At 34.7% G+C, this 21,781-nt stretch overlaps 1 protein-coding gene across 7 annotated transcripts; it reads left to right on the top strand.

The window, feature by feature from the left end:
- On the top strand, nt 1,680-21,170 carry LOC109707259 (endonuclease MutS2-like). Of its 7 annotated transcripts, none has more exons than XM_020228404.1 (23): nt 1,680-2,072; nt 2,161-2,289; nt 4,055-4,222; nt 4,303-4,386; nt 5,354-5,404; nt 5,955-6,011; nt 6,100-6,182; nt 7,245-7,365; nt 7,463-7,522; nt 11,013-11,261; nt 11,425-11,508; nt 11,623-11,770; nt 13,211-13,338; nt 14,112-14,159; nt 15,209-15,339; nt 16,460-16,542; nt 17,813-17,916; nt 18,162-18,232; nt 19,293-19,564; nt 20,033-20,282; nt 20,386-20,520; nt 20,612-20,710; nt 20,834-21,170. In XM_020228404.1, the coding sequence occupies exons 1-20, from the start codon at nt 1,743-1,745 to the stop codon at nt 20,227-20,229; spliced, it is 2,598 nt and encodes an 865-aa protein (XP_020083993.1). In that variant the 5' UTR covers nt 1,680-1,742; the 3' UTR covers nt 20,230-20,282; nt 20,386-20,520; nt 20,612-20,710; nt 20,834-21,170. The 7 variants fall into 7 exon arrangements, with proteins under 7 accessions (XP_020083993.1, XP_020083995.1, XP_020083992.1 ...); XM_020228406.1 differs by having other exon boundaries at nt 20,033-20,240; XM_020228403.1 differs by having other exon boundaries at nt 20,033-20,520.

Below are 21,781 nucleotides of genomic sequence, written 5' to 3' on the forward strand. Positions count from 1 at the left end.
TTCGGAAACTATGAACCGTATCTATTTTGTATTTGTATATGCTGGCTTAATTATACCCTATTGTATTTGTATTTTAGTATTATTTTCACTTATTATATTATGTAACTTTTTTCAAAGACATAGCTGTATTAATATATTTTATCAATATCTACGGTGCATTTTAAATTTATTTGCGTTTTACGAACTTATACTTTTTTTCATAAATATAATTTACTCGTTAATCTTTATATTACTATTAACAAATATATTATTTTCGATAAAATCTAACAATTTTATTGAGAGACATTAGTTAAATAATAGAAAAAAATATAAAATGAATCTCCACATAGATTCATAGAAAGCTCCAATCAAATTATTTTTAAAATTTTTTGTGTTATTTCTATGTATTTTATTTTTTTATATCAAGGGAGCTCAACATACACTCCGTCACTTTTGATTAGTATTTTTTAATAGTTTTCATCTAAAACTATAGATTTATGGCTTATAATATAGGAATCGAATAAAATAATAATTAAATGGTGTTTTTGAAAAAAAAATTTACGTGTAATTAAACCAAATATGCTCTAGAGTCAAACTTTTAAATTCTTGTTGGATGTATATATTATTTAGTGTTAATTATATTTATATGAAAATTTTATTTTTCAATCATAGCCCATGAATCGATTTTGTTTGTGGTAATGTTCTTGCCATGAATACTTTTTTGTATGAGCTACTTTATACCACATACTTTTCAAACTTTCATTTTATCGGTAATATAAAGTTTTTGATAGAGAAAGATAGTACCTAACTAGTGCATTTATTTTTAAAAAATAAACTTAATTAGAAGTATAAATAATTGAACTTTGAATTTGAGATATTAGACGTCAGGTATCTACCATCAAATTCTTAGCTAGTTATACTATGTGCAATTGGTTTGGTTAATTAGCATAAAGCTGAGTACAAAAAGAATATATTGTAAAAAATTTTTTGCATCTAAAGTAGACCCTCGTATTCTGTGGAATTTTTTTGTATTTAATATAACAAACCTTTCTCTCGAACTCGAGTGTGGTCACTAAAAATGCTTGTACCGTTCTCTTTTGAGAAATGAATATAATCTGGTATTTGAGAACTTAAGTTTAAAATTTAGTTATTTTTTATTTTCAGCTAAATTTAATTTTTAAAAAATAAATGAAATAAATAACATAATATCTTTCTCTCAAACTAAAAAACATAAATGAAGATGAAATATATTAGAGGAGCCCAGCCAATGAAATTTGGAAAAGTTAAAACTTTTGCATTATTAAATTCACATGCACGAAATTAATTAAATACTAAATTTTACGCAAAAATAACTCAATTTTTTTCTATAAAAAGTAGAAGATAAGAAGTATATTAATAAAGGAAAAAAATTAAGTTGAGAGGCCTATTTCTAAATGGCCTATAGGTGATGCGATTTTAGTAAAATTTTACTTATTTATTCTCTGAATATAAAAATGTATGGAGACCCCTCAATTAACATTCCCTAAATTGTTATAATTTTTAAATTAAATAGTTATATTTTAATTTAATTAAAGGTATAGAAATTAAATAAGGGTCGGATGTTGATTCGTTACTTCTCCAAGTCCGATTCGATCCGACCGTTGCTCCAGCGCCTATAAATACAACTCCTTCCCCCCCGTTTTCCCAATTCCCCACGCGCACGCACACTCCACAGCTCCAAAAAGAGACTCGACCGTTTTATCCGAACGGTCGAATCCCCCCTCATGACCCCCCTCACCGCTCTCGCCCTCACCTTCACACCCAAACCCTCCACCTCCCTCTTCCTTCGTCCTCCGCTCTCCCCCTCCCCCTCCCCCTCCTCCTTCTCCTCCTCCTCAACCACCACCATCGCCCTCCTTTTTCCTCTTCCTCCTCCTCCCCGCGCCGCCGTTCTCCGCGCTCTCCGCCTCCGCCTCGGCGATCGCTCCCCCGTCTCCTCCGCCGCCGCGGCCGCCTCCGTCGTCTCCGACAGCCTCAAGATCCTGGAATGGGACAAGGTTTGCGACGTCGTCTCCGCCTTCGCCGGCACCGCACTCGGCCGAGAGGCCACGAGGGTATCCGATCTCTTTCGCCTCCTTTGGCGATTTGGTTATCGCTCTTCTTGGGTGAATCGTTGCATTGATTGGATTTTTGATGCCTCAGGAGAAGCTATGGGATGTGGATTTGAGCTACGAGGAGAGCAAGAAGCTCCTGGAGGAGACTGCTGCCGCCGTCGAATTGATCAAGTATGGAGCCGGCGGGATGGAGTTTGCGGGTTTGGATACCATCATGGTGAGTTTGTTGCGTTTTTGGAAAATGTTGAAGTTGTATCTCAAACGTCACACGAGATAACTTCATAGTCTTTCCATTAAAGATGAAATCAAGAAATCTTGCCTATGAAGACATTGTAGTTCTTTTCCTTTCGATTCCAGATATTCTTGTTCATAGTTGACACATCAAAACCTTGGAGTGAAACGTACACTTATATCATATATTTTTGTTAATTATGATTGCTAAGTAATGGGCCAGGCTTTCTCCTCTGGCCCTTGAAAACTTACCTTGACTAAGTGATAATTCGGCTTATGATGCCTTTTTCATTATGCATCAACTGGATTTACTTTTAATGACTTATGTCTAATTAGTATCTCTTGTAATCTTCTTATAATCAAGAACCATTTTCTTTCTTTTATATTTATTCGGTTATTTGATCTTGTTGTTCACTTTATGTATTTAGTCACAGTTGTGAAGATGTGGGAAGTCCAGCTGCATCTCAATTAATTCCAGGAGCTTAGTCTTGTATTGTTTGGACCAAATCATGTGTATTTATCCCTTTCCTTTCATGATAAGACCTCAGGAAGAGCCTTTCCCTTCAGTTGTGATCTGACTAGGTTGTTAGTCTTGTAACTATTTTTTCATACCTTCAGGAATATAATAACCACATTCCACATACCAAGCAATTGGTCCGCAAATTTCGGGTTGCATGATTGGAGTAATAATAGACCATGTATGTGGTTTCTTTCTTGGCTCCAAACTCACATGATTGAACAAATCTTGTGCTTTTTTCAATAAGTGAGATTTGTTTATCAACTGCAGGCTGAACTAATATTGATCTTGGCTGATGAAGTGACTTAGGTCTCAACAGCTGCAACATGATAAAAGTGACCTCTTGTTTGGGAGCCCCATCATAGAAACAGTTATTTATATGCATAATGAAAGCCAATTCTATATACATGTTCAAGCTTCTATGTTATGTTATATTAGCACTAAATCTCCAACATGATTCTTAAATATCCACTTTGTTGCTGTAAGTATCTTGTCGTTTGGCACTCCGACTACGCTGAATCACCCCCCAGTGTTAGATGCTGTCAATAGAGCAAAGTCATGGGTTCGATCTTGTGACTCATCATACTTGAGTTATTAGTGCCATTTCCTCTTGTCTATCGTCTCTCCTTTATGCTACCGCATTCATATTTCGAGCTTGACTGTAATCACCCATCTAGCATGTTAGTTGGGGTTTTAAAACTAAATTTATGTCTGTTCTTAATGTCAAACTTTTTGGTAATCATTTATTTCAATTTTATCTTTTACAGTTGTAACTTCTCTCTTGCTATTCCTAAAACCGAGCATGCATCACTTTGAAGGTGGCTCAATACCGGGCCAGATATTGTTGTAACTTATATGCATTTTTCCTCCAGTTAGAACATCTGATAATGTTACGAACTAGATAACTTCTTTGGTTGTTTTTCTTCATTCTTTTACTATGCTGAATCAAAATTTCGGCCGTAAGGGAGGTTCTCAATGTTTTACAGTCTATCACGGAATCTACTGTTTTCTTTACCAAAACCATTGCCAGAGTTGAATGAATTTTCATTGAACTTGGTCAACATGGAGTAATGGTTAGGCAACAATTTTTTCATTAGCTAGCTTGTCTTTTAGTCAAAAAGTTTGTAGAAAATAATATTTTCCAGAAATACTCTTGCCTTTTCTTTGGCAGCATGTGCCTCATTTGTCATTGTGATTTTGGCATACTAATGTTTTCCTGTTAAGCCTTGCATAGGTAAAATCAGCAATAGATCGTGTCTCTAGAGGTTTTCCTTTGGATGGAAAAGAAGCAATGGCTGTTCTCTGCCTCATACAGTTTGCTGAAACCTTGCAAGTAAGTGTGAAAATTGCCTTGAAGGAAGATGAAGAATGGTATGACCGTTTCATGCCACTTACAGAACTGGTAAATAGTTGTATAATTTTCAGCCAAAAAGTCATCACTGTGTATTAGTTTTATGTCTCATTCAAGCTCTGTTTTTTCAGATTTTAGATATTGTCATAAGTCGAACATTTATCAAGTCAGTGCAACAGGTGATAGACGAAGATGGCTCTGTCAAGGATAGCGCAGTTTGTTTCCTACGACCCTTATTTTTTGACTTCTTGGTTGCTTATATCCAGAAGATGTAGAACTGAAGTAACGCTGAATCTCTATGAGGTTTCTCTTAGATGTGCCTTTCTTTCCTGTATCTGCTGGAATCCACCATGAATAGAAATTTTTTTTTGGCTTCAACATATTTTTATGATGCAAATCCCAGGGAACGAAAGATAACAAAAGGAATGGTGGATTTTTATTCTCTGTTCTTAATGTATTTGGCTTTTTTCCTTTTTTCTTTTTTTTTTTTTGTAGTTTCTTCTACTAGATTCTAAAGTTCTGAGGAAATTTTTATTGTTGTCTTCTTTGACTTCAATATTCTATCCCCATGAACATTAGAGTGACAGGTATACTCTTCTTTTTCAAACTCCTCATCCTCAGGTTAGGTGATAAATCAACTTTTTATTTAAACTCCTCATCCTCAGGTTAGGTCACTGTATGATGCCTTTTGTTTCTAGTTCTTCTTCCTTGTATGGATCTGAAAATGAAGCATGTTGAAGTAAAATCAGGGATCTTAGTTATGGTGACTCTAGAAAATATGTTTGCATTCATAAAAGCTTTCTATTTCTCTTCCCATTTCAGAAGAGTCCAGTTAAATTAAAAGAACAAGTTTACTACTTGTAAAGAGAAAGTACATTTGCATTCCTTCACTAGGAGAACTCAACAGAGCCTTGTTGTTTATCTTAGATGACTTTAGAAAATGTCTACTCATGCACAGTTTGTCATGTGGATAAATGGAACACAATATGACAACTTGTCTTTGTCAGCTGTATGCATTTTGAAAGAACTTGATGATCACGTGCTATGTTTATAATATTGATCTGTTTTGTTCTATGTCCTTATTTGTTATAAATGTCTTTTTTGTTACTTAATGCTTTTGCTTTTGCAGCAGTACAACAGGAATATCTTCTTTGCTTAGTTCTAAAAACTTTGTCATTTCAGAGTTCTGATTTAAAGCGATATCGAGAGCAAGTTCGGGTCCTTGAAAGGAAGGTATAAGGCATTAAACTTAGAATTCTTTCTATTAGAATAACTATTTTTTAGTAGCATGGCAAATGCTTTTATATTAAGAGTGGTTTGGTTTTCTTCCTTCAAACTTCGAATATTGATAAAATATAGCGCAAAAGATGTTACTATTGCAAATGCATATAAAATGATATCTGCAAGAGTCTCTTAATTGATACACTTGTAAGATGGTCCTATGTTATTATCTTTTATTGTATCAGATGCTTTTCTTTGGAGAGTTCTGGAGCAATTGAAGCCTTTCAATTGGTTTTTTTCAAATGGAATTCGATTTCTTCTGTTTTTCTTTGCTTGTTTATCTACTTCTCCGTTTAGCCACCTTCCTTTGCTCTTTGCACTAAAAGAGTGCTATTCATGTCTTTATGTGTGTCCTTATGAGAGTCAATAGTATTTGAGACAAGCCTGCTGAACTGCACGGCCCCTCTAATTTGCATTGCTGTGTTCTGAGCATTACTCAACTTAGATTCTTGCATTTTCTTCTTTATTTGGTAACTGGTGCATCCTTCTTTCTCTTCTTCAGTTATATCAACTAATGGATAAGTTGGTTAAAAATGATTCAAGTGAAGCTGTCTCTCCGGTATGGTTTCAGTTGTCCCGAATCATACTCTCATCATTTTCATTTATAGAATAGTAAAGGTTTTTTTTTTCCCCTTCCTTTGGTTCAGCAAGCGTGCATCGTTAATGGAAGATTCTGCATTGAAGTAGTGCCAGATAAAATGGCAAATTTTAACGGATTACTCCTATCCAGGTTTATTGAATGCTGTACTTATTTTTGGCTAGATATGCTGTACCAATTTGTGCGTAAAATGCATAATTAGCTTAAATTAGAAATTTCGTACTGGAATTTCTTTATTCTTTGTGCTATCAATAATTTAATATCTCTGAGACTGCAATAATCTTTGCTGAACTATAATTAATCTTTATTATCTCTTGAACGTGCTGGAGCTATATTCTATAGTTACATGGTAGTAGATTATGATGGGGTATCAAATCCTTTAATTTTTTGGGTATTAGATCCTTTGAGACCTTAAGTTTTGCTATTTTGTTATTCGAAACAAATTGCAATTTTATTTGTATAGCGGCTATACTCAACAGGTCAAGTCAATGCAGAAGACCTGCTTTATTATAAGCTTGAGATTTAGGGTATAGAGTTTCTCCATGTTAATGAGAACTGTAACCAACTATGAATTATTGCTAGTTGTGCATAGCAAACATACTCTTTGTGAAGTAATGTTTCTTCCATTTGTTTTCTGTACGGAGGTGGTAATATTGTGTAATCAATACAGGTAGGTAGGCAGAAGATTGGAAGACTAAGTTAGCTAAGTTATAACACAAACATCATGTGCTCATCTTAGGTAGCTTCCATTAATGTTTAGTCAAAATAGCTAAGTTTAATTTTTCAATACAGGTCGATTGAAAAATTAAATTAGCTAAGTTTTAATGTAAACACTGTTGCCGATATAATTTAGTTCCCATTTGATTTAGAAGAGCTTGAATGTCATCATGAGTTGTTGTGATGGAATATATTTCTTATGCTGCTATGCTACTACATTTCCTTTCTTATGATCTTAAGATTTTGCATATACCATGTTGTTTACATTTTCTCTCAAGGTGTCCTTAGTGTGATTTCATAATTATAATTGAGATTTTTGAAGGGCTTTAAAAATTTTTAAGTTTATTTGCCTGCAAACTTATATAGCTGCATTTTGTTTTTAAAGAGTTTTCCTCATACTTTATTAGCTTATTGTGATGATTTCATCCTAAATGCCCAAAAGGTGTTTTTTGGGTTGATACACATGATCTGTTGCAGTTCAGGTGTTGGGAGTGTGATGGAGCCAATCGCTGCTATCCCACTGAATGATGAGTTGCAACGAGCAAGAGCACTAGTAGCCACAGCTGAGGAAGAGGTCCTATCGAAATTAAGTGATAAGGTTGAAGGTTTTGAGGAAATCAATTATTAGAAACCGCTGGTGTTCCTCATTTTATATTTATAACTATGTAATTGTTCTGTTTCCTTTCTATTGACAGATGGTGGCAGAACTCGATGATATACGGAATCTCTTGCATACCATTATTCAATTGGATGTGGTTGGTCATTTGACTATTTCATACCCTTTCTTTTTGATTATTAGGTTGCGTTTGGTAATGGAACAATGTTTAAAAGAATAAATATTTTTATTCTTGGGATAACATACTGTTCTAGGATACAGAGGAATAAAAAAATAATGTGTTTGGTTTGATTTTTTTTATTCCCTAGGATAACCAAAATCTTGTTTGGTAATTTTATTAAGAATAATGAAGAATAGTAGAAAAGTAGATTAAAATTTTTTTAAATGCCAAGATTGTTCTTAAGATTGTTCTTACCTACATATATCATATATAGAATATTTAATATATGTACAATAACACATAAAAAATAATATATTTCATAAAGTATAAAATAATAAAAATATTTTATAAAATACTATTATAATTGTATTATTTTATAAAATACTTCAATAACATTATATAGCGTACTTCAATAATAATATATAAATATACTTCAAAAATAATATAAATAAATAAGTAAATACATTATATTTTAGAACATTATATTATTTAATATTCTTATTAGATCATATAATATTTATTTTATTTTATATGATATAAGTATAATATAAAATTATAATATAAATAAATAATTAAAGACATATTTTAGAACATTATATATTTAATATATTTATTAGATCATATAATAATTATTTCATTTTATATGATAAAAGTATAATATAAATTTATAAAATTATAATATAATATAATAGTAGCACTAGTAGTTGTTGCAATACTAATAACAATAATAATAAGATATTTAAATATTATATTATTATTATTATATATTATATTATAAGTTTTTTAAATATACCTAACAATAATATATATAATATAACCATTTTTTATATTACTTTAATTACCATTAATAAGCTAAGTGTAGCATGAGAATAGCTCTATTCATATAAAAAGGTGGAATAGTTGTTCCCAAAGTTATTTTAGAATTTTCTAGAATAACCCGGTTTGACCAGAATAGTTATCTTGCTATTTTTTTTTTTACACTGTTTAGCAGAATAGCAGGGATAATTTTCGTTGTCCTCGATTTATTCCAAAACCAAACAGAACCTTAGGATAGAGTGCATATTATTGGCATGCATGTTCCTACATATATTTCTATCATAGTTATGTTCAATTAACTATGGTGATCAATATCTCTTACCGGCGTGTGCAGATGTAGTGAACATCTATTCTCCTAATTATAGAATTTACCGTAAAAACTCTACTTGTTTATTCTTGCATGACATACACATAATAGCAGGTGGTGAACATAGTTATGTTAGGTAGCGAACGTAGTTATGTTGAATTTATTATGATGACTATGGGCCGGTTTCTAGAATGACTATGATGACTATGACCAATTTCTAGAATGACTATGGGCCGATTTGGCCAAGCTGTATAGCGTAATGCGGTTGTAGAAGTGTTGTAGGATATCATGCTATGCCGTTTAAAATAGCTATAGAGTGCTTGGTAATTCTGTCATATGAGTGATGTCTGCAATTGAACACTATTTGGCTAATATTTCTCTGAAAAGTGCTGTGGAATGTTGTAAATTGATAAAAATACTAACAAAACATTATTTTTAATATTTTCTCAAAAAATATATTTAAAATATCTACTAGAAAACGCATAATTTACAAATAACGTAATTAAGAAAATTTTACTTAATTCAGAATATCAAAAGAGTCCCAGTATGCATGACAATAAGTAAATTTATACATAATCCAAAAATTAATTTAAACATAAATTATTTACTACCCTCATTAAAGAGGTAGAAATTCAATCACGAGTTCGAACTATGATATTATCATCTAATGATACACTTGCAAAATCTTTCTGCACTATCTCTATTATTAGTTTTTTCCTTATATTCTAGGCATGTAGTCTGGATTGTGATCGCACCTATTGAATTCTTCATCTTGTATTCAGTTCATCTTAATAATGTTACGAAGTGCCATAGTAACAACTATTAGTCGACGATCATCCAGTTAAGTTGACAGACCTGAAATTAGCATCGTCTGAATCTCCACTACCTTCTAATGTTCTATATTTGTTGCATTAAGAAATGGATTTAGAGGCATGATGCCAGAAATGGATTTGGAGGCATGCAGATTCTCCTGTCAAAACTACCTCAGAGAACATGATCTCCATGCAGTTCAAGTTCTCCAACCCCGCTTCACAAAATTCTGCGGCTTTCGGAATTGCCTATATTAAACAAAATTTCATTAGTCAGAGTATTATTAAGGAGTATTGATATGTTGAAAGAAAAGTATATTTATTTATCAAAGAAAGTCAGAGGCTTCTTGGATCCCATGCAAGTATCGTAGATTGCTGCTGGAAGAATATCAGACTCAGAAGTGCTTAAGCACTCTGCAGTTCTTTTGTTTTTATGTCTTGACGAACCTATCAGTTCGATCAGCAAGTGGTTATAATAATCGTCAAAGAGAGAGTTCTTGGGAGAGATCTTCGTATAATGGTTGTCATTTTTCTTGTGAAGCTGATGTTTAACTACCGTCCTAAGTGACTGTGAACATAGAGGAATGATTCAAAGAGCACCTTATAGCAGTACAAAGACCATATTAGTAATCTGTTGCCAGCATTGTGGTGTAAGCACACTTTCTCTCCTTATTATTTTAGCTTGATGATTTCATACAATCAATTGTCGAATGTCTGTGGAAGCACAGATTCTGAAGCTTTTGAACAAAAGTCTGTGATTTTGGGCTGAGTAATTGATGACCAATGTGAACTGGTGTAAGCACACTGGACACCATTGGCTATTCCCTCATTATTTTAGCTTGATGATTTCATACAATCAATTGTTGAATGTCTGTGGAAGCACAGATTCTGAAGCTTTTGAACGAAGTCTGTGATTTTGGGCTGAGTAATTGATGACCAATCTGAACTCCTAGGCTGCATACTTCGCCAGATGGAAGGTCAACTGGTTGACTAGTGCATAGGTGGTGAAGGGACAAGCAACCTCGATGTTCATTCAGCAGAAGTTTGATTTTGATTTTTGGCTTGAATTCCTATGTTTTTACTTGTTCTTGCTAGTATTTAACAGCTCTTGGTAACGGCAAATCGTTGGGGAAAAAAATTAGAAGACTGATGCAAAGAAAAGAAAGAAATGAATAAAGAGAGTGAGAGGATATTATGTTAAATCTGGCAAGAAGAGAAAAGAAAAATGAAGAGAGAGCGTCCTACGACCCTTTGCAACTAGAATGCTCAAATAACTAGAAATTTCAAGTTTTCTGTTAGAACTTTAGGTGATAAATTCCATGTTGTATCCTAAGGTAAACTAGAGAAGCAAGTTGATGTCATGCATAGACTACTTGATTTTCTTCTTAAGTTGATAAATTTGGTCTTTTTCCTGTGGTCTCCCTAACTTACTCTCTAGCTATAGTTATAATCCCATGCATATGGTATCTTTTGCCCTCTTCTGTTTCCAAAATTGTTGACACCTTATAGGATTTTTTTTTTTCCATTTGCATTGTAGGTCACTGCACGAGCGAAGTATGGTATTGCCTACAATGGTACCTTTCCGGACCTATATATGCCTAGGGATAATGATGAATTGCCAAAACGAGACTTCTATCCTGGTAAAACTTTTGGCATCACTTCTTTTACTCATCTCCCTCAGAGGTCATGGAAACTTTATATGCCCAAAGCACACCATCCTTTATTGCTTCACCGGCATCATGAAAACTTGCACCATGCCAGGAAGGAAGTTGGTAATGCTACTGCTGTAAGTTGGATTAGGCCTCTTTAGTTTCCTCCAGAATTAATGAGTAAAAGATTCTGTTTTCAATATTCTTAAATGTGCCTGAACCATGCACTTTTTAATGCTGATAAACAACATTTAAATTTCTAGAGTTTTGCATCTCATGACAATTTCTCTGAACTTGTAGGAGATCCGGAGAAGGAACATGCATGGGAAGAATATGGCTGCCGAAGATGAAACGAAATTGCATCTTGAGTCCATGATACTCAGGGTGAAATGAAATTTTGAAATGGAATAGCATTCATTCTTCCTGCAGATTTGTTTGGAGAAGTTACTCATCATAAATTTGTTGCACTGTTAATGTCATTGAGAATATTTATTTCAGGTTTCTCAATTGGAAAAGAATCATCCAATTCCTGTGGATTTTATGATTTCTGAGAAAACTAATGTGCTTGTAATAACTGGTCCCAATACCGGGGGCAAAACAATCAGCTTGAAGACAGTTGGTCTTGCATCCTTAATGGCTAAGACAGGTAACCTATTTACAGAGCTATCTTTCGTCTTCTGCGTTTTTTTTTTCTCTAAATGCGTTGATTGTTGCACTCATCCTATTACTCAATTAGCTACTATCTTTGACAAACTTGTTGCAAAGAAAGTAAAAATAGAACTTCGTGGTATTATATACCAGACTATCTTATTTTATACATGTTTTTTTCCAAGGTAATGTTCATTACATGAAAAAATTTCAAAATATAGCTTCCAATGGATTCTAGTTAAATTTATCAGGAAAAAAAAGGAGGTTGTAGATGTGATCAAGTATTACAAGGCCAGGAATAGTGTAGGAACCTAAGGGGAGGCATGCATTGAGATGCTTCATGGTGTGCAGGCTATCTATATCGAGTGTGTAGTGCTATGAAGTGTCTTTTTCGATAGTATGCTTTTTATTTGTTGCATTTTCTTTTATTTCCATTATGTTTCAGCTATTTCAATTGTTCTTTGCATATTGGTGCCTTTAGAAATTATGTATTGCATAGGTGTTTGTGGCTTTTTAATATCACTGATGCTGGCAAAGGTATATTATTTATGTGACGCCCCGACTTCCCAGGGGGTCACCCATCCTAGGACTACTCCCATCCTAGCACGCTTAACTCTCTTAACCTCTTGGGCCTTGCCACCACCCAAAGTGCTTAAGCCGGGTTAAGAGTTTTAGCCCTATTATATCTCATATATAGGACTATTTGGGGTCTCACAATCTCCCCCTCTTTAAGCCCTGACGTCCTCGTCAGGATCAGACTCACAAATACCAGGCGATGTGAGACTCATCTCGCTAGCCCGTCATTCAGACCCTGGCTCAGTCGAGACTCATCTCACACTTCTGGCTGGTAATTGGCTCTGATACCATCTGTGTCGCCCCGACTTCCCAGGGGGTCACCCATCCTAGGACTACTCCCATCCTAGCACGCTTAACTCTCTTAACCTCTTGGGCCTTGCCACCACCCAAAGTGCTTAAGCCGGGTTAAGAGTTTTAGCCCTATTATATCTCATATATAGGACTATTTGGGGTCTCACAATTTATGTGATTTGAGTGTTATCGCAATGCGTTTTGCAACTTTAATATCCAGTCTTGTGTGACCTACAAGACTGGATATTAAATAGCGCAAGATCGATGACATTATATAATATGATAGTCTGGTATATAATATGAAGATCTTCATATTATATGAACAAGTATGCAAGTATGAACAAGTATGTTAATATGAAGATCTTGCGCTATAATTCCCTCGATCTTGCGCTATATAATGTTATTATAATGACGTCTTTCGATCTAATATGAAGATCTTAATCGAAAGGTTTATTAATCATTCTGATTTGTCTTTTTCGGTGATCAATTAGGCATTTGGATAGTTATTTTGTAAATTTTGAGGGAAAAATGGCAGATTTTGTCAACTGACCTTATCTAACGGACACTGCAGGTCTTTATGTCCTAGCATCTGAGCCAGTTAAAATCCCATGGTTTGATGCAATTTTTGCTGATATTGGAGATGAGCAGTCTCTGAGCCAATCATTGTCTACCTTTTCTGGCCACCTAAAGCAAATTGGTGTAGGTTTATTTTGTCTTCTCTTAATCCACATTTTGGGTAGTTTTGTGCTGTATCAAACTACTATGTTCATTTATTTCACACTGCCATGCATTATTTTGGAAACGTGGAAATCAAACAACTTGTAGTAATTGTTAATGTGCATATTGAATTTCTGAAATTTACGAATCATTGAGGTGATTAAATTTCCTTGACTTAATATGTATCATCGACACAGTTAAAGTAGTTAACATCAGGCATCGTAGAAACCTTCTTTAGGATTATGTGGCATTTCATTCGAGTATTTTTCTAGACTTGAGGTGTACAACATTTACCATCGTTGTTTTGCTGTTAAATAGTGGTATTACACTGGGTTTGAGACATTTTGATAAGCCAAAAACATGAACTTAATAAAATGGAAGGAAATTAAATGGAACTATAAGCTTGGCGGAATTTGATCTTAGGATCTCTTTCTCTGATGTCATGCGAAAGATACTGTTAGATCTAAAAGCTAAAGTTAAGAGAAAGTTGTTTTTGATATTAATATTCAGCAGTTAGCAAAACGGAAAAACTGGTTCTAAATTAGCAGGAAAGGGCAGCAGTCTTCTTTATAAGTTGATCAAAATAATGTCCTGATGTTGACACAAGAGAAAAACCAACGGGCAAGAATACGAGGCTTTTACTAACAGTGTGTGTTCTCTTTACCTGTAATTTAACTTATGAGAGTAGAACTTGATGTGATTGGTTGTCTGTTCCTCAATATAAATCGAATGATCTTCCAAATTTACCTTTTCAGGCCATCCGTTCACTATCAACGTCTAAGTCGCTGGTGCTTCTAGATGAAGTAAGTGTTATATGTGAATATCTATTTCTTTATTTATGAAAGTGCTTTTTCTCAGAATAATCTCGTCAATTGTGATTCTTATTTACGAAAAATTGCATATAAGACGAATAGATGTTTGGATTTAAATAATGGCTTGGAAATTTCAAATTTACACATCAATGAATGCAAGTTAAATGTGTAGACTGTTGATTGAGCTCCTTGCAACAAATGAAGCCACAAAACTCTTGTTTTGATATCTTCATCTGCTTTATCTCTGAGAATCAACAGTGAAGCATTACTGCAGAAGATATAACACTTTGTGCTACATATAAAGTGTAGGGTTTGAAAAGTCAAGTGGTGTAATGTTAGAAAACCTGTGCATCCAAGGATTTATTCTCTTTCATTCATTTTGATGATCTCTATCACTAATTGCTTCTCTTTGCAAGTTTGTAATTTTGGAAGGATATCTAAAGAATTTTCTTTATCTGTGAGAAAGTCATGCAATATGTGCTATTGTATATGCTTTGTGTCCTTCTGACTCTGGAACGGGTTATTATTTATTGGGAAAATTGATAATACAATTTTCAATCGAGTTCACAATCCATTATTAGCTATATGTGTTTCTATAATTGATCAATATTGGATGCCAGGCTTGAGAAAAGCTTCCTATATATGCGATAAGAAAATGTACTTGTTCAAATCAGACACACTAACTGTTTGATATCTGGTCCCCTCGTTCTTCATCAAGCTGGATAATCAGAGTTGGATCTTGGTTGGTTATTACAGAGTCGTCCTTCATTTATTTGCTCATGTTCTGCAAGGGACGTTTTTGTTGGTTATTCACTTATTACCACTTTAATAGTTTCTTTTAATGGGTTAAACATATTTTATCAAACATATAGGCCTTATGCTTTTATGCGCTTATCATTTTATTAGTTAACTGCTTGCAATGGATATGACAGGGTCTGCTGTTGGTGAGAAGTTGTTTGTTTATGTATTTTTATCATAGTAGAGGCTTTTAGTGTTGTTTGATGCATTTAACAATAGACTATCATCTCCTGTTTTCATAGGTTGGAGCAGGGACAAATCCACTAGAAGGGGCTGCTTTAGGGATGTCACTATTAGAATCTTTTGCTAAATCTGGCTCCTTCCTTACGATAGTTACAACTCATCATGGGGAGCTTAAAACACTAAAATACAGGTATATGATAGTTCCAATGTTAAATGACACAGTGCGTTTTGTGCCAACTTGTTCTAATGCCAAGCATTGAAGTCTCTGTTTTGCCTCTAGCAAATAGCAATAATGACTAAGTTGTAAACTAGTGTTTTTTGGTTAAATGAAGATGTTGCAAGTGGCCCTGAGTAACAGTGTCTCTCTTAGGCAGTGTCATTTCGTTGAGTCACATTTACGTAGTTACATACTTAAATTGGCTACATATTTGGGCTTCATCACGATTTATCAGTTCTTATTTGCTCACCGATATTTAATCCACTTGATGCTATTGATCTTCTATTTATCATATCAGTATCTAATATGTTGAGCCTCTTCAAGGCCAGGGTTTGATGGCTCATATTCGCACTAGTGCAAGTGCACCCACTTGTAATTCAGGGCCAAAATGCATGAACATGTTCAGCATGTCTGTCATGTTTATTCAATGGGCATATGGTAATTTGTTGACACTTGAGTACTTGACACGTAATTGTATTTTAGTTTCTCATATCCATACTTTAGATATCAGGCCAGCTGTAAACTCTAATTTCCTCTTCAAGGCCAGCTGTAATTTCCATACTTTAGATATCAGGCCAGCTGTAAACTCTTCTATTTATCATATCAGTATCTAATATGTTGAGCCTCTTCAAGGCCAGGGTTTGATGGCTCATATTCGCACTAGTGCAAGTGCACCCACTTGTAATTCACGGCCAAAATGCATGAACATGTTCAGCATGTCTGTCATGTTTATTCAATGGGCATATGGTAATTTGTTGACACTTGAGTACTTGACACGTAATTGTATTTTAGTTTCTCATATCCATACTTTAGATATCAGGCCAGCTATAAACTCTAATTTCCTATATGTTCTTGAAGTACAATTCCTGAAATATGGTATGCCTGACCTGGCCAATCGTGATGTTAAATATGAGTTCTTTTGTTAAGCTTGGCCTCTATTATCTCTAGTACATTATCATAAGGTCCTTAGACTTGTGTACAAATTAAGAATTATCTGTATAAAAATCGTTTAGGTATGTTATTTCTCATAATAGTACCAACGTAACCAACCTTTGGTTGCCATATTAAAATGTTCATGAATTTCTTGTCACAGAAATAGTGTATTTGAGAATGCATGCGTGGAATTCGACGAAGAGAGTTTGAGACCAACATTTAAGATACTATGGGGAATTCCAGGTTCATCTTTCCCTCATTTTATCTAAACTCTCTTTGCTATACTGAATCTTAAAAAATAGCAACCCAGGTGTGAGTTTTGTGTTGAACTGCCTTATTTAGCTTTTTAGACATATGATACTCAAAAAGGAAATCTGCATGTAGTGTTTTACAAAGAGCTACATATTCCTGCTTATGGGAATCAACCTGTTGAGAACACTAAATAAGGTCCAAGCACTTACTCATGCAGCGGAGCCACCTATCAAATATGTAATGATCTGGTGATGGCTATGTAGTCATAGATAGATAACTGAGGGTGAATCATGGCGTACAGACTTCAGCTGCATAAGCACACAAATATTTAATACTAATGTATTTATGCAATGCCATTTCCTTTCTCATTTTTATTATTTATTATTTGGCAGTTGGTATGTTTTTGCTTCATCGTCAGATACCAGCATGATCCTTGTTTATCTACTATAGAAAGTGACAAATAACGAATCATGTTTTAGGGGTCCGTTTAACTTGTGGATTTTTTTTTTGGTGGATTTTTTGCAGGGCTCAGATGATCATAACTTCACCACTATGATAGATTCCAAACTTTTCTTTGTTAAATACCTGATTACATCCCGTCACAGTAGAGAAACTATTCCAAAAGTAAGGACAAAAAGATACTAAGGCCTAGTTTGGTAATGTGCTTCTAAAAGCACCCAGGTTTATAGAATGTCGAAAATGTCAAAAACATCCAAAAGCGCTTTCAATCTTCCCTTCATTTTATGCTATTAGATTGTGGCACATTTTTCTCTGGTGTGTATATGCTTTTTTGGTGATGGTGGCCACTGCAATTTTATACCATAAATGGAGGGAAGACTTTTGGACCTTTTGGACCTTTTTAAAGTATAAAATTGGGTGCTTTCGAAAACTCATTACCAAACTAGGCCTAAGCTGCAAACCAACTGAAAGAACTAAAATTACATCACAAGCGTTTGCTTTCTTTTAATTTTTATGACACTAGGCAAACCATATCATGATCTTTGAAGCCTTCTTTTCGTAATTCTTTCAATGTAATTTTATTAGAATGTGCAAGTGAATATTTCTGTAAGTACATCCAGATTGCACAGCAGAGTGTTGCTGAGTAGTTTTCGTCAAAGAATTTCTTCTTTTCTGTACATACTTTCATTTCTCTATTTTGATGATTATGCACTGCCTACTTTATATGGTTGGGCATGCTTTACATATTTTTCTACTGTTTTCACTAACATATCATCACGGTTCGCTTATCTCTCTATTACAGGACGTTCAAATGCTATTAATATTGCTGAAAGATTAGGTTTGCCCCATACTGTAATTGATGGTGCGCGCAACCTACATGGAATAGCTAGTGCTGAAATCAATGGGGTAAATATGTCTGAATTATTTCTTACGACTTTTGTGGAAATTCAGCATAGACGTCTTGAACCTTATATATCTGTACTTCATGGCTTCAATTCATTTGGAAATTCCTGTACTATGCTTTTGTGTTTTTTCGTCTGAATAGTAGATGCATCTAAAATATGAAATAGGTAAATATAACTGTTCTGTTTCTGTTTCTGTTTCCTTCGAGGTTGGTTTACTATACTGTCCTTTATATGGATGTAATGCAGGTTATTCTTGATATGGAAAGATTTAAACAAGACTTCCAACAACATCTTCAACAGGCGCAGCATTTTCTAATGTAAGGTTGTTTCTTCTCCTCTTTTTGCTTAAATTCTATATTTGTGTAAATATTGTAGCCTAAGATGTTGTAAGGCACCTGGGATTGTTAGTTGTTGCAAGAGTTTGCTGGGCCTTCATTTTTTTTTACCTCTTTTTTATATGCCATTTTCTGTGAAACTGCTCAAGGCAATCATCTTGGTGGATATCAACTTAAGTTGCATGGTACTTGAAGCAAAATAGACAATCATTCAGGACAATCATTTTTTGGATATCGACTGGCAAGATGCACAGTACTTGAAGCAAACTAGATAAACATAGTCAGCAATATTGCTCACTAACACCTTGTTGTTTGTTATCTTCTTGTTGATCATATTGTTTCTTTGTTATATGTGCAATTGCAACCTCATATGTTCCTCAATCTTGAGCATAATTTAGTTTCTGGCTCAGTTTGTGCGCAAATAAATTGACTAAAGCAAATAAAGTGAACACATAATGCAGACATGCTAAAAGATCTGCAAAATCTGTTCACTCTTGTCAGTGTATGCACTACAATGGCTGCTTAGGCACTCTGGAGTGCATATTCTACTAAACTATATTGTGCTCTGACTTGGAATTAAATGCTATGCTCTGTCAATTGGCCAGCCAGTCTTGCCTACTGATTCTGATGATTTGTAAGCATCCCTTGGGAGAATGGTGGAACTAATACTCCATATGAATAATAAGTTGAATGCCGGAAAAAGATAGCAGAGTATTGATCATCAGTCTAAAGTTGTATATATAATTCCCCATTAATGCAGAATGGTGGACCTCTCTTCATGGAATTTGACTAGAAATCTTAGACTTTGTTAGACTCTAGAGTGTCTTCTTAATATTCTTTCTATGAGAAACATGTTTTTTTAAAAAAATTTAGTCACTTGTTGTTTTATTTGGTTCTTCCTGCTTTGCCTTGTAGTGCAGCTGTATTTATCCGTCAAAACAAGCATACTTGTTCTCGAGGCAGGAAACATAATGGAATTCTACTTTTATAACATTGAAGCTTGCATTCATGTTAAAGCTTTGTCTCTTTATATGTCATCCAGGCTATCGAAGAAGCTCCACGAAAATCTTTTTGTGGCAAAGCAGAGGATCTCAGATCATGTCGTTCTTCAGAGGAGCAGAAAGACAAAAGCAATCTTGGATAATGCAGCTATAGCTCGCTCTCTCCTACGCAGTAAGATGCAACAGTTTCGTGAACGCGCAATAGCTGAAAAACCATCAGGAAGTGGGCGAGCAGAGAGTGTCGAGAAGTCTATCGAAAACCTCAACCAGCAACCACCAACTAGCGATCCTACAGAAAGGATCAGGCAGATAGGTACAAGAAAACCTTCATTGGAGGCAATCTAAGCTACTACAAATTTTTTCTTTTATCTATTGGCATTTTGCAGAGCGAAAAAAAAAAAAAAAAATCCAGTTACTCTATTTCGGCAAAAACACAATTCATTTTCTATTTTCAGTTTTTACTACTTTCCATTTTTCATATTTTTGGACTGAATAATGGCATGTGGACAATATGAAAACAATGCATCCATCAGCCTAAATTGTGCATTAATCTTTCAAAACTCTCTAACATGGCCCTGCGGTGGAGAGAGAGTTTGGTCCTAAAAGTTGACTAAGATCACAAAATTGAACAAAGCAACATCTTGTTTGCGAATTCACAGAATAGGCTTTTTTTTTTCTTTTTTTCCCTTTTTTTTCAAAAAGGCCTTCCAGTGCTGTTTCATGCTAAATGTCGCCATAGTTTGTTCACTATTTAAATTTGTACTTTATCAGCATGTGTCAGTTATCTGTTTTTCAGGGAAACAGACCAAAGTTCCAGAGGTAGGAGATGTAGTGTATGTTTCTTCACTAGGCAAGCAGGCATCGGTGTTGAAAGTGGAAGCATCAAAAGGATTGGTTCTTCTCCAAGCAGGGAACATGAAGTTGAAACTGAAATTTGGTGACATTGTGACTCAACATCTGAGGACATCTAAACAATGAGCTCCATAACCGTAGATCTCTGCAGATCAAGATAAATTTTGCTATATCTATACGTAGATTACCCTTCAGCAAATTCTTTCTTTTCCTTTTTCCTAGTCTTGGTCGTATATCAATTATAATATGCACTCCATACATCTGTTCTTGTTCAAAATGCAGAACCATGTTAAGGTGCCAGCCTTCCACGAGATTTTACAGAAGGATGTGACAGAAATTACTTTCTGCACCACATCAGTCGTGCCCTGTGCAATATTACTCCCCTCTGCCCCACCTCATATGTGTTCTCTATAACAGGTATTTTTTGTAGGAATAACAACATTCGACAAACACTTCAATCTTGCAGAAAGTGATTATAATTCTTTTTCCATGTCCCTCTTGCTTCAAGTGAAATTACGACAAAGAAATTATTTTCTGCACCACATCAGTCGTGCCCTGTGCAATATTACTCCCCTCTGTCCCACCTCATATTTGTTCTCTATAATAGGTATTTCAACATTCGACAAACACTTCCATCTTGCAGAAAGTGATTATAATTCTTTTTCCATGTCCCTCTTGCTTCAAGCAGAAAGTGATTATAATTCTTTTTCCATGTCCCTCTTGCTTCAAGTGAAATTACGACAAAGAAAAAATGGTTGTAGAGGAGACTAGCTCCATGCTTGGGAGCAAATCAACTGCAACCTTAGCTGATGTGGCGTCTGTCCGACGGCGGTCTATCTCCGATGTGGAGTCAATCTCTGCGATTAGACTGATGTGATATCAAACTTGTTTAAATCAGCAGTGGAGATGAACTCTGGTATTTCGGATCATCGTGAGACTGCAGAAATTTTTCATACATCGACGTTGTATATGATTTTCTGCTTGCTTATAATCTAACCGTTGAAAAGAAAACTATTCACAAACCTAAAGTAAGTTTTCTAAAGCATGGATTTTAAAGTTGGCTTGAAGTGAATAGTTGCTTGCTATTGTCAGTCCTATTCATGGTAAATGGGTATGCAACCGACCATTCCTAGAGCAAGTGACAAAGAGCTTGGTGGTTGGTACCCGAGGTCCCAAGTTCGAATGCTAATTGATTCACATTTCCAGCTAAGTTTATTTCTAAATGAAATAAATAAAACGGGTAGCGTGCTACCTATCTCTCAAAAATAAAAAAAAAAGAAAAAAGAGAAGGTAACTGGGTATGCAAAAGTGTGCCCCAATTGTACCCCATTTCAAAATTCAGGAGCAATTCATGGTTGCTGGGTAACATTATTTTAAATAATTAAGTTTTTAACATCTGCAATTCGAATGGGGGCCATTTGCTTGATCAGTAGGAGTTACACTCTTGCCTATTCAGTGAGATAGTGTTTCTACTTTCTAGTACTGGGAATTATTAACAATGTAATCAAATATTATTCCAAATATATAAACCCATCATCACGAGTCAATTCCATAATACAAAGCTACGAAACTCCCATATCTTCAAAACCTGCTTTATGTAATGCCGTCGGTTTGGTACTGCTTCCATTTGAAATCACCTAAAGATTTAGCCAGGGAATCGCCTGCTGTTGGACGGAAT

This window comes from Ananas comosus, linkage group 3 (assembly GCF_001540865.1).
Source record: "Ananas comosus cultivar F153 linkage group 3, ASM154086v1, whole genome shotgun sequence".
In the NCBI taxonomy this organism is placed as follows: domain Eukaryota; kingdom Viridiplantae; phylum Streptophyta; class Magnoliopsida; order Poales; family Bromeliaceae; genus Ananas; species Ananas comosus.

Coding starts and splice junctions, on each gene's coding strand:
- LOC109707259 (XM_020228403.1), top strand. CDS start 1,743: ATGACCCCCCTCACCGCTCTCGCCCTCACCTTCACACCCAAACCCTCC. Junction 5,405..5,954: donor TTCGGGTCCTTGAAAGGAAG/GTATAAGGCATT, acceptor TCTCTTCTTCAG/TTATATCAACTAATGGATAA. Junction 11,771..13,210: donor ATCCTTAATGGCTAAGACAG/GTAACCTATTTA, acceptor CGGACACTGCAG/GTCTTTATGTCCTAGCATCT.